This window comes from Macaca mulatta, chromosome 3, assembly GCF_049350105.2.
Source record: "Macaca mulatta isolate MMU2019108-1 chromosome 3, T2T-MMU8v2.0, whole genome shotgun sequence".
Taxonomy (NCBI): Eukaryota; Metazoa; Chordata; class Mammalia; order Primates; family Cercopithecidae; genus Macaca; species Macaca mulatta.
This window is the reverse complement of record NC_133408.1, coordinates 73329088-73341934: the sequence shown is the minus strand read 5'-3', so window position 1 is coordinate 73341934 and position 12847 is coordinate 73329088. Positions and strand designations below refer to the sequence as shown.

At 46.9% G+C, this 12847-nt stretch overlaps 1 protein-coding gene across 2 annotated transcripts in view; it reads left to right on the top strand.

The window, feature by feature from the left end:
* EGFR (epidermal growth factor receptor) overlaps nucleotides 1–12847 on the top strand; it is a 194974-nt gene that overhangs the window by 128980 nt on the left and 53147 nt on the right. Inside the window, exons 4-11 of one of the 2 annotated variants that reach the window (XM_015133436.3) lie at nucleotides 1313–1447; nucleotides 6023–6091; nucleotides 7267–7385; nucleotides 8729–8870; nucleotides 10773–10889; nucleotides 11472–11598; nucleotides 11697–11770; nucleotides 12598–12688. In XM_015133436.3, the coding sequence (XP_014988922.2) occupies nucleotides 1313–1447; nucleotides 6023–6091; nucleotides 7267–7385; nucleotides 8729–8870; nucleotides 10773–10889; nucleotides 11472–11598; nucleotides 11697–11770; nucleotides 12598–12688 (874 nt within the window). Of the gene's footprint in view, nucleotides 1–1312; nucleotides 1448–6022; nucleotides 6222–7266; nucleotides 7386–8728; nucleotides 8871–10772; nucleotides 10890–11471; nucleotides 11599–11696; nucleotides 11771–12597; nucleotides 12689–12847 lie in introns of both variants that reach the window. The other variant, XM_028845766.2, reaches the window with a different exon arrangement.

The following is a 12847-nucleotide window of genomic DNA, read 5'->3' as shown; positions in this document are numbered from 1 at the left end:
TGTCCTCTCCTGAGTTCCATCCACCTGTGCACGGCTTTCTCATGAGTGTTTTCACGGATGGTTCTGCTGTCGTCTCCAACCTGATAAACAAAGCACCACGATTCAGCCCTCACGACCCCAGGCTTCCTCCCTCGGTTCCTTGCTTCTGCACATCCACTGAAGAAGCCGTCCACCTGTTCCACTGTTTCCCTGCACTGCGTCTCCTGTCTGCAGGAAGCCTTCAGCCCTCACTTCCACACTCCTCTAAGATGTGTGCCTGTCCCCTCCTGGGAAAGCTCTTTTTCCTAGCAGCCTCCGGGGTGAATCCCTCCTTTCCCACGTTGGTACTCTGTACACACAACACGCCCATTCCCTGCCTGGGGCGCTGGGCGTTGCTTCATGTATCAAAGGTCGATTTTCTCTCTGTTAAAATCACAGATGGTCATTGCACCATTGTGAGAATGAATGAAGATACTGCTTATAAATCAGCCAGCGAGGTACCCAGCCTCACTGTGTGTCAGGGTCTCTCTGGGCATAAGGTGGTTAGAGTGTGTGACATGTCTGTCCCCAAGCCTGTCAGCTCCCAGATCGAAGCCAGTGGGTCTAATTCATCCTTGCGGCACCCACAGCACTTGCACAGGGTTTTGTACACATATGTCGTTCTGTCAGTGTTCATGTTTAATGTTATCGATGGAACACTCCCACTTTGTAAAGGCTTGAATGTGTTCATCCCTGACCTTTCCACATCTTCTAAGTTCTTCCTTGGAAACAGCTGTACAGTTTCAATGCCCTGTGCATCCCTGGAGTCTATCTGTCTCTGTCATACATTCAGATTCTTCTTGCTTCGTGTCCCTCTCACACCCTTTTCTCTAATGACAAGCTCCGCCTGGGCATGCAAGCAAGGTGGAGGCTGACCCCTCACCTGGCATCTGGGACTGTAGTGCTGGGGACCTGCCTCCCTGCCCTGCCTACCCCCTACATCATGTGACCATTCCAGTCCAACCGATCAGTCCCTCAGGACCCCCAGCTTACCACAGGCGTATCATTTATGCTGTGACCACTGACTAAACCATTCTCTTCCTTCCTCCCCATATTTCTAAATTTCTAATCATTGCTCAAAGCCCAATTCAGAGAAAACCCTAGCTTCTCCATGGCACTATCATTAACAATGTTATCTGGCCGCCCCCCAGGAAGTTCACTGGGCTAATCGCAGGACTCTTGTTTGCACCATGGCATCTCTTTAGCAGAACATAAATGTGAAGAGCACGTACATCCTTCATGGGAATTTAAAGGAGCTGGAAAGGGTGCTCACAGCAGTTCCATTCTCCCACAGAAATCCTGCATGGCGCCGTGCGGTTCAGCAACAACCCTGCCCTGTGCAACGTGGAGAGCATCCAGTGGCGGGACATAGTCAGCAGCGAGTTTCTCAGCAACATGTCGATGGACTTCCAGAACCACCTGGGCAGCTGTAAGTATCACATACACACTATCTCTGCCTCCAATTCCTATGCGGGGGAGCTCTACAGCACTGGGGCCGGGGAGAGAAGCCATGTTTAATAAGTCACGTTAATCAGAAACAAAAAGTAAGCAAAATATCTGACCACTAGAAGAGCATGTATTAACCACAGACGTAGACATGGTTTTTTTGTGGCGGGTGGCAGCCCAGCTGGTTGGCAGTTCAGGCCAGCCGAGGCAGATCCCCTGCAGGGACAGCACTTGTGTCCCGAGAAGAGCTGCTGTTCACAGGGCGGACAGCACCAGGGCCTCTCCCAGCCTGTCCTGCTGAGACTGGCCAGACTCCTGCATGCTGCTGAGTCTCCAGAGGCTCCCCGGCCCTCCTGAAGCACCAGGGCTGAATCCACCCCCAGCTGAGGGCGTGAACACTGCCACATGGAGTCACACACACAGCTGGGCGCTGCCCATGGGGAGGAAGTCTGTCCATGTTTCCTTGAATGCTGGTGGCCTGGTCCCTGTCCCATTCACCAGTGAGGCAGCCTGTGGGGAAGCCTGGCAGGAAATCAGGGGCAGGTCAGGGTGGCGCCATGGCTGAGGCCAGCACAGATGGGGAACTCTGAGACGCAAGCTCACACTCACCCAGCTCCCCTGGGCTTTGCCTATTCCTGATCGCCCGGCCTTTCTGTTCTTTAGAATAAGAAGTGATCACCATTTCCCGCTTCTCTGTTTCTCCACAACTGTGCAGTGGATGCCTGTTTGTTTTCTGCCCTAAAAAAAAAAAAAAAAAAAAAAAAAAGAGAGAGAGAGAGAGATCTGACATGAATCTTCAAAATCATCAACTAGAGGACTTTAGATTTTTGCATATTTGTTTTATTTTTTATTTTATGGATAGATTGTGATGAAATGCCCATAATACAAGATTTTCCATCTTAACCATTGTAAGTTATAATGTCAGTGGCATTACACATCCACATTGGTATGCGGCCATCACCACTGTCCACACACAGAACTTTTTCATCTTGCAAAACTGAAACTCTACCCATTAGACAGTAACTCCCTGCTCTCCCTTCCTTCCCAGCCTCTGGCCCTGGCAGGCAACAGTCCACTTGATGTCTCTATGAATTTGACTGCTCTGGGGCTCTCATACAGGTGGAATCATGTAGTATCTGTCCTTTTGTGTCTGGCTTATTTCACCTAGCAAAATGTCCCAAAGTTTCATCCGTGTTGTAGCATGTATTAAGAATGTTCTTCCTCTTCATGGCCGAATAACATTCCACTGTATGTTGACACTACATTTTGTTTGTCCATTCACCCATCTACAGACACTGGAGTTGCTTCCATCTTTTGACTGTTTGAATAATGCTGCTGTGAATATGAGTATTGAGGCTCTTTGTTTTATAGATACATTATTCCACCAGATACCCATCCCGACACCTACTATGTTTGCAAGAAACTGAACACTTTATTTTACATTGCAACATTTCATATTATGAGATCAAGGTTAGCATTTCTTCAGCTGTCTGGTGGACAATGGGAAGGTTAAATTGTGCACATGTTTTTAATGAACCTGGAACAGTTATGGGGCCAGTGTTTGCCATGGATCAGGTCAGGCAGCCCACAATAGCAGGCCTCCATGTTCTGTACAACAACTGTGGGAAAGACCCACAAAGAAACTGCTGGAAAGGGGAATGATGGGTGGGCTCATGCAATAAAAAGACTCAAATACTACAGGGCTTTGAACTATAGGCCAATATAGCATTGCTTTAAGAATAAATATAAAAATAAGACAAATAAGAATAAGCCTAGCAAAATCAAAAGTCCATAAAGAGCTGACATTTCAAGCCAGTAAGGGAATAATTCATTATTCAATAAGTGGTCTGGAATGACTTAACTATTAGGGGTGAAAATATCAAAGTGAGAGAACTATAAAGGGTTTTTAAAAAGGAACTAGACATGTTGGGTTAGTCTCATTGGAGAGTGCAAATTCACCATGGACCTGATACCTGAAATTCCCTTCTTCCCATCTAGAGGCAAGTTGGGACTGCTGCCAGGCTCCTGTGGTAAACGAAGCCCCTCTCTTGACTGGTGCTGCTTTATGGCTACACATTCCTGCTCAGGACGGGTCTCATTTAGTCTTCACCAAAAAAAAAAAAAAAATCTCATGAGATGATTTAAGTGTTTTATGGACAAGATGTCTAAGATTCAGAAAAATTTCACAGTGTGCCCAACTTTTATGTTTATGTTGAAGTTGGGCATTAGAAGTTAGAATGAATGGGTTTACTTGAAAGAAAACTAAAATAAATCCATCACCCACTCCATGTAATATAAATTCCAAATGCATATTAAATACATATAATATTTAAAATATATGTAAGTGCCAGAAGGAAACATAAAGTAAAGATGAATATTTTGTAATATCAAGTTGAAGAAAAGCCAAAATCTGACATCATAAAAGAAAACTTTCATGTAAAATACGTTAATGGCTACCAGGAAAATATTGTGCACTGTCTGATTGCCATGAAGAGGGTTAATATCCTTGCTATATCACTCCCTGAAGTCATCTTTAAAAGACTAAGAAAGAGATGAATCTCTTAATAAAAACCTGACCCAGAACATGAGCAACCTCTCCTTCTTCTTCTCCCTCTCTCTCTTTCTCTCTCTCTGTCACACACACACACACACACACACAAAGATGGCCAAGCAATAAAGTAAAATGTTATTTCTAATGTAGTAAAAAGGTCAAAATAAAATAAGAAAGCATCACATCTTCCTTTGTGAAGTATTTGGGTTCCTTTTGCTTTTAAACACCTGGGTCAGCTGGGGTGTGGAGAAACAGAAATTCTTATGTTCTGCTTGTGGGCATATATGTTAATAAAACCAAGCTTGGCAATACGCCTGCAATATGTATCTAAAGCTTCAAAGTATGTATAGCTTTGACCAATGAATATCACACTTATGAATAAGAGAAAAAGAAATAATAATGAAAGTGAAAATCATAAGAGATGTACAGACATATTCTTATATAAGAATCCTTGCAGCCTTACTTATAATAAATTTTCTGAACAAATTGTATATCTAAAAATAACAGATTGGTTGAATAAATTATGCTGCAGCAATGCTATTGATAATCATGTTAGATAGAAGCATATTTAAAGGCATGGAAAAATTGTCATGTTTTATCTGGGTTTTTAAGGTTATAACACAAGGTATAGTGGGATTCCAATTCCTGTATATACATAGACTTATATGTCTATATTGATTAACTCTGGATGAGTCTCATGTCTTCTTTTTGCTTTCTTCTATTATCCATATTTTAAACGATGTGCCTGCATTTCTTTTTTGTAACAGATGGTCAATACTAGAATCATAAACAGATCTTAAGTTTGTTGGCAAACGTTTCCCCTGTTAGGAAAAGATGCATTTTTCTTTTAAACATTTCTCTCTTATACAACGATTACGTGCTTATAATAGAAATTTGAAAATTATATGTGAGTACAGGGTAAAAAGTACAAAGAATGGGATTGCACGCTGCAGACCTAGCTGCTTTTAGCATGCCTCTGTATGACCTTGCTTTCTCTAGACTTCTGTCGCAGTCTCTCTGCCTCCCTCCTCACAACGTCCATCCCCCACTGTCACTGTCGTGATGCCAGCCTCCCCAGCCTTCATGACTCTAAGGAGCACCAGTGCGGCATTAGCGCCCTTCGCCCTGGTGGTATCCTGGCTTCACAGTCACATGGGAGATCGATCATCAGCTTTTCTGTTTGAAATCTAAATTCTTCCTGACTGCAGGGGACCTCGGGACCCATGAACTCCTCTAGTTTACTATGTCTTCACAGTAAAAGATATCTGCATGACTGGACTCTAACAAATTTGGTGGTTAACCTGCTTTTTCTATATAGATATAGCTCGACCTTCAGACTTCTCAATACTGATAAAAAGAAAACTCGACAGATGAGAAGAAAACCTTTGCAGCTGTAATTTGTAATCAACTAATTATAAAAACTGCAAAAATTGACCAGATAGCTAAGATTTTACACAGTCATTAAAGTGATCTGCACTGTTAACATTTCACCCTCTGTGCACCATTCTGTGCTTCTCTCTGGTTTGGAGTCGAGAAGGTTTTATTTACAGGCCATGACTTAACAATCCCAGAACGGCTGACACATGCAGTCACTCAAGACTGGACACAGCAAGGGAGCAGTGGGTCCATGCCAAAGGCTCAGCCAGATGAGACACTCTAGTTGTGGCAGGAGATGCCAGGGAATGCTCCATGCCTAAGCAGATTGTAAACAAGGAACCTCAAATTCATGAAAAATTCTCGCTTGTGTGGCCTGTATCAGTAATTACTCTCTGCCTCAGTTTCCACAGCTGACATGTAAATAAAAGCAGTTCATGGTTCATCTTCTTTTCTTATCGGGGTCTCTTAAGTGATTCTACAAACCAGCCAGCCAAACAATCAGAGAATAAGTTGAAAAAATTGTCTTCATTTATTGAACATGCTTAACTCAGGCCTGGGAAAGGGCGTCATCAGTTTCTCATCATTCCTTCCCTTTCACTGAGATATGCATCTATTACTTTTACATTTCAGGCCAAAAGTGTGATCCAAGCTGTCCCAATGGGAGCTGCTGGGGTGCAGGAGAGGAGAACTGCCAGAAACGTAAGTCAGTGAACAGCCTCAGACCCACATGTGACCGCCCCTCTCTTCCTTCACTTACTTAGGTGATTGGATTTGTTTTCCCTTTGAAGACTCCGAAGAGTTATTTTATTACAGGGCCAGATGTGAACTGGTAGGTGAAGGACAGTCTTGCAAATCTCACCGCATGTGGTTAATCCAGGGTGGGCTATTTTGGGTGCTTCAGCCTGTCACAAATAAGTGAACACCAGCAGGTGCCGGGCACGATGGTTCTCGCCTATAATCCCAGCACTTTGGGAGGCCGAGGTGGGCGGATCACGAGGTCAGGAGATTGAGATCATCCTGGTTAACACGGTGAAACCCCATCTCTACTAAAAATACAAAAAATTAGCCTGGCGTGGTGGCGGGCGCCTGTAGTCCCAGCTCCTTGGGAGGCTGAGGCAGGAGAATGGCGTGAACCTGGGAGGCGGAGCTTGCAGTGAGCCGAGATCGCATCACTGCAGTCCAGCCTGGGCAACAGAGTGAGACTCCGTCTCAAAACAACAACAACAACAACAAGTGAACATCAGCAGGTACCCCAGCCCTGTCCTCTGAACACAGCACACTTTCCCGGGAATGGAAGACTTGTCCCTGTTGACAGCAGTCCCCAGGTTTCTTGTTTCCTCTCCCTCCCTGGCTTTCTTTGGTATCCACCTACACAGAAGCCCGAGCACGGTTTCTCATGGGGACTTGTCCATGTGGACCGTGCTTTATGATGGAGAGGGCCATTCTCCCGGGTATGGCTGTCTGGCTCAGCCTCTCAGTGGCCAAGGAACCTGTGGACGTGAGCTCAAAAACAGACCCTATGTCCTTAAGCTGAATTGTGGGGTGGCTGTTAGACCCTTCTAAACACTACTTCCCAGCAGGTATTTCTGTTCTTTGTATGTGCTTCCTGCATTGCCCAAGATGTATCTAATTATTTAGCAGGTCTCAAAGTCTAGACTTGATCTGATCAGTTCTCTTAAGTGATGAAAAATAAATCAGGAGAAAAAAGAGGCAATCAGAAAAGGGCATGGTTTGACTTAGCTTGAGTGTGATTTCACTGGAAGCAAATGTGTCTTCACTTTTTCGTGAAAAAGTCTGCGAGCACTCTGCGACGTCCCTGGGAATTGATCCTACCCTCGCTCTTCAGCTCACGAGGGACCTTTGCTCTTTTTCAGTGACCAAAATCATCTGTGCCCAGCAGTGCTCCGGGCGCTGCCGCGGCAAGTCCCCCAGTGACTGCTGCCACAACCAGTGTGCCGCGGGCTGCACGGGCCCCCGGGAGAGCGACTGCCTGGTAAGATGCCCCTCCGGCAGCCTCCCTGGAGCAGGCTGTGGCTGCACTCTCTCCACCCACACCAGGACAGAGGACCTCCTGTGGGGGAGCTGTCAATTAGCATTTGTAGTAACAGACAGGATATTGTCCTCTGCCTGGTGACAAAGTATCTTTAGTATCCCACCTCCACCACTCACTGAGGCCTTGGGAAAATGATAGGACCTCCATCCCTCCATTTCCTCACCTGACAATGATGCATAACAAAGTCTCTCCCAGTTGAATGCTTAAATGATGCGATGCCTGTGATGTCCCGCATTAGGACCTGTGCACAGAACAAGCACTAAATACCACATGCAAGTATTTGCATGAATGTGCCTTGTTGCCAGCAGCACACTCTCTTCATTGTTTGACATCGGCTATACCTCCAGAGACTTGACACTGTGAGGTCCCTAAGAGACCTATGGAGAGCCACACAGGTCTTGCTAACTGGGGCTGCTTTAGGGCCTCCTGACACGGATCCCTCGGCTCCTCCACCACTGCTCAGGCACCTCCTGAGCTGCACCTTGCCCTCAAGGGGTCCTGAAGTACTCACTCTTGCCCCATTACTGCAGGAAGTGCCAGCAGAAGCCTTGCTGCCCCAGCGGGCTCTGGACAGCACTGGAGGGTGCAGGTCAGAAGTGTCTTGGAAGCCCTGGAGACGCCAAGGCTGGTGGATGTGACTGCTGGAGTGGGAGCTGGTGTGACGAAGCCCTCCCTAAGACTAAATGCAGATCTCTTTGTGGTTTCAGGGAAGATTTCTAAATTCCCAGAGGCTGGACCCAGACCCAGGAATTGTGACTTGGTTGGCCTGGGCTGTTTCTAATGTGAGCCCCAGGGAGAAGACTGTGAAGACGCAGGGTTGATCCTAGGGAGAGCCCCCGCTGCACTGGGTCTGGCCCCTTTACAGGGCATCATTCTAGCAAGGTTTACTGCCATTCAGCAATACATTAAAAAATGTACCCTCAACTGTACTTTATAAGGGAAGCCCAATGTAATCTGAGTTTAAACAAAATTTCACTCCATAGTCACCGCTATAATATGTGAACTCCATCATCTGTATGTTAGTAAAGAGACGTATTTTTATCATAATCCATAAATTATGATAGGTGGGACAGTGCACCTAAGAAAAAAACGGACTTTTTAGAGAAGGGTCTTTCTGACTCTGCAGAGGGCACCAGCTCGGTTTTCCCCACTAGTTGAACACTGAGCTGTGAAGATGGCAACTTGAGCTTTCTGACGGGAGTCAACACAGTGCTGCGCTTCCTCCGTGTGTGGCGCCGAGTGTCCTTACCTCACTTGCCCAGCGTGTCCTTTCTCCTCCACAGGTCTGCCGCAAATTCCGAGACGAAGCCACGTGCAAGGACACCTGCCCCCCACTCATGCTCTACAACCCCACCACATACCAGATGGATGTGAACCCCGAGGGCAAATACAGCTTTGGTGCCACCTGCGTGAAGAAGTGTCCCCGTGAGTCCTCCTCTGTGGGCCCTCTGACTGATCAGGCATCCTTGTCCCGCTCTGTCTCCTGCTGAGCCCTGGAGTATCCCATCTTGGAGAGTCTTTGGGTGGATGTGTTTGCCTCGCTAGGGGGAGGCAACCCTGTGCCCGTCCAGGCGCAGAGGTGAGGGGCTGCCTTGCTCCCGAGGAGCGGGTAGGTGGTGGCCATCCCCACCCACGGGGGCTGCTCAGTGCACAGGGCAGAACTTGGGGCCAGGCCACCTCACAGGAGAAACACCTGCTGCTCAGCCCTCACCACTCATCCAGCATCCACAGCCGAGGGTATTCAGTTGTCTGCTGGGCACAAAGCCGTGGGCATGTCACTATTTAGTGCTTGTGCCAAGCAGGTATTTAATAGACCGAAATCAGAGAGTCTATCAGAAGACCTGCCTTCTTGAGTGGTTAAAATTCTAGTGAAAGTTATGCCTCTTAGGAGTATTGCAGAGGTTTTGTCTTTGTTTTCATTTTGTTTTGTTTTAATGGTTTGGGTTTGAGTTTTGCTTGTTTGTACTTACATTTGTCCTGGTGGCTCCAGAGTTTAGGGAAATTGTGACATAAAATACTTCCTGTTAGAGAAAACAAAACGTTGTCTAATGAAAGAGTTTCAGAAGCCAGTCTTGATCTCTAGAAGGGGAGATTAACTGAGAAAAAAAATTGAAAGAAAAACTATGAGGGGTAGATTTTACCCTGCCAGATTTGTGTACATGAAAAATATTACACTCTGTATGGGGAAAAAATTCAAAATAATAAGCCATTATAAGGTAAATGACAAACGAAGCTAAAGAAAAATGTGCCACACTGATGACACAGATACAGTCTTTGAGATAGGACTTAATAGAGCTTTAAAATCCATAGGAAAACACCTCGAGCCTGAGATACCGAGAGCAGACGGTTCACAGAAGAATCACCAAGGTCCTATAAATATTTTTGAGGATCTTCTTGGGGAACTTAAAACAGGAACAGGCCGGGCACAGTGGCTCATTGGCTCATGCCTGTAATCCCAGCACTTTGAGAGACCAAGGGGGCTGGATTGCCTGAGGTCAGGAGTTTAGAACCAGCCCAGCCAACAAGGTGAAACCTCGTCTCTACTAAAAATACAAAAATTAGCTGAGCGTGGTGGTGCTTGCCTGTAATCACAGCTGCTCAGGAGGCTGAGGCAGGAGAATCACTTGAACCCAGGAGGCGGAGGTTGCAGTGAGCTGAGATCACACCACTGCACTCCAGCCTGGGTGACAGAGCAAGACTCCATCTCAAACAAACAAAAAAGGAACACATAGAGCTCCTAAAAATAACACAGAAGTCAGCTATCAACACAAATGAATTACTTTAAAGGTGGGAGCAGGTGGAGGAGAGGGCTGAGGTGCCTGCTGGGACACAGAACAGCTGGCCCCTCAAGGGACCCAGGGCCACGTCGGGAAGGGCCATGGAGAGCAAAGCTGGCATCAGCCGCAAGAATAAAATGCAGCCTCACCTATAACTGCTTCAGTGGAAGAGTGCTCTTTTTAGGTTTACGCATTTTTAATGAGCATTCCAACTTTAACCATAAGCCCTGGGGACAGATCCTACAAGGAAGAACATGAGCTCACAGAGGTGCTTTAACCTAGTGAGCAACGCCATGCTTTTTCCCTGACACCTGTTTCCTGCCCTGATGAAACACCTGTATTATCCACATTGCAGCCTAGAATTTATTAAACTATTGAACGGAATTCCTTTTCTATTTGCAACCTTTCATTCTTTGTCCTTAAAGTAAATAAAGCCAAAGGAGGATGGAGCCTTTCCATCAGCACTCGAGAGGAGGACCTGGACTGTCTGTGTGAGGCCCGAGCACCTGGCGCCACCGTCGTCACCTTCCTTTCATGCTCTCTTCCCCAGGTAATTATGTGGTGACAGATCACGGCTCGTGCGTCCGAGCCTGCGGGGCCGACAGCTATGAGATGGAGGAAGACGGCGTCCGCAAGTGTAAGAAGTGCGAAGGGCCTTGCCGCAAAGGTAGGAAGCCCGCTGGTGTGCGGATGAGGCTTGTTCTCAGCTGCTGAGGCTGGGCTTTCATGCCACCTCCAAATGAACACTACTTCTTCTTCTCATTAAAAAACAACTATAAATATCATTTCTTTAAAATAGAAGATAAAGCTGCAAAGCCAGGTTAGGCAATGGGAAGGCACTGAAGGTTGTGATAGGGTGGGGGGCTCCGACGAGAACAGTGCACAGAGCCAGCCCCTCAGCAGCTGCCAGATGCCCAGCCCTGGGGAGAATCCAGGGAAGGCAGAGCTGGAAGCAGTCCAGCTCCATGCGGCCCAGGGGAAATAATGAGGAGAATGCAAGGTCGGTGTGCGGTGACAGGGATGGCATCTCCTATACCGCCGTAGCCCCAAAGTGTGCTATAGGTCCTCGTGTCCCCCTGCCCCCCGCACCCTCCCCAGCCCCGTCAGTGTTTGTTGAGTGAATGAAGGCTGATATGGCAGTGGCAGTTCCCGCGACTGGAATTCCTTCCTGCTTCCCTCTGCCTGTGGATCCCTAGCTATTCTTAATCCACCAATGTGAACGGAATACACGTCTCTCTTATCTCTGCAGTGTGTAATGGAATAGGTATTGGTGAATTTAAAGACACACTCTCCATAAATGCTACAAATATTAAACACTTCAAAAACTGCACCTCCATCAGTGGCGATCTCCACATCCTGCCGGTGGCATTTAGGGGGTGAGTCACAGGTTCAGTTACTTGTATAGAGAAAAACAAAGTCTGCCTTTTTAACTGGTAGAGACAGGTGATCAATAATCACCTGTTGTTTGTTTCAGTGACTCCTTCACACACACTCCGCCTCTGGATCCACAGGAACTGGATATTCTGAAAACCGTAAAGGAAATCACAGGTTTGAGCTGAATGATCGCATGAATATAAATGGGAAATCAGTGTTTTAGAGCGAGAACTTTTCGACATATTTCCTTCTCCCTTGGAATAAAAACATTTCTTCTGAAATTTTACCATTAATGGCTGATGTTTTGATACTTTTCAAAAGTACAGTTTCCCTGCAGGCAAAAGGGGACACGTTAAGCCCAGGCTTAGGTCATTCACTGCGCATGTGAACACGCTTTCTCCCTCCTACCCAGCCCCAGCCAGCTGCCTTGGTGGCCCATAACCCCTGCGGGTAGAGGGAGAGGACAGGGGTAGGCGAGGGGCAGCCTGGGCCTCAGGCTTTTGAAACTGGATGCCAGAGCCCTGTGGGGCCACGGGCAAGCCTCGGGTCCATGACTGCCACCTGAGCTCCGCTTCCTTCCTCTCTAAAATGGGAAAATTAGACTTATATAACACAACTGTTTTAGGGTTGGAATCAAATAAGGAAAATCTGTAAAGCTCCTTGTATGTGATACCAGATCCATAATTGGCAGATAATCGCAGCAGGAGCCTCTTGGGGGTAATCAGATACCCTGCGCAGCAGGGGTCCCAGGGCCACAGCCAGAGGGGCGGCGGCAGACATGGGGAATCGCTGGGGGAGGCGGGAGGCAGCCGTGAACTCTGGCTGGCCTGCATCCGCCCATTCGCATGTACACTCAGAGAAGATGATAACGAAAAAGAAAGCAAATCCAATTTTCCCACTCACTGTTCCTATAATACAAAGTCCCTGAGAGTCTAGAGTAATGTCTCATACAAAAAAGAAACTCCTGTGTGGTGTGTGTCTGAGTCTCCTCTGCCTTACAGGGTTTTTGCTGATTCAGGCTTGGCCTGAAAACAGGACGGACCTCCATGCTTTTGAGAACCTAGAAATCATACGTGGCAGGACCAAGCAACAGTAAGTTGACCACAGCCAAAGAGCCTGGTAGATTACATTTTGCCTTTTTAGTTGGAAATTAGGCTTAACAGGAGAGTTGCTAAGATAGGGCACAGAGCTCCTGTATCTCTCGCCGGCATTCCCGAATGCTATCTCACATGAGCAGGTACAAGGATCAAG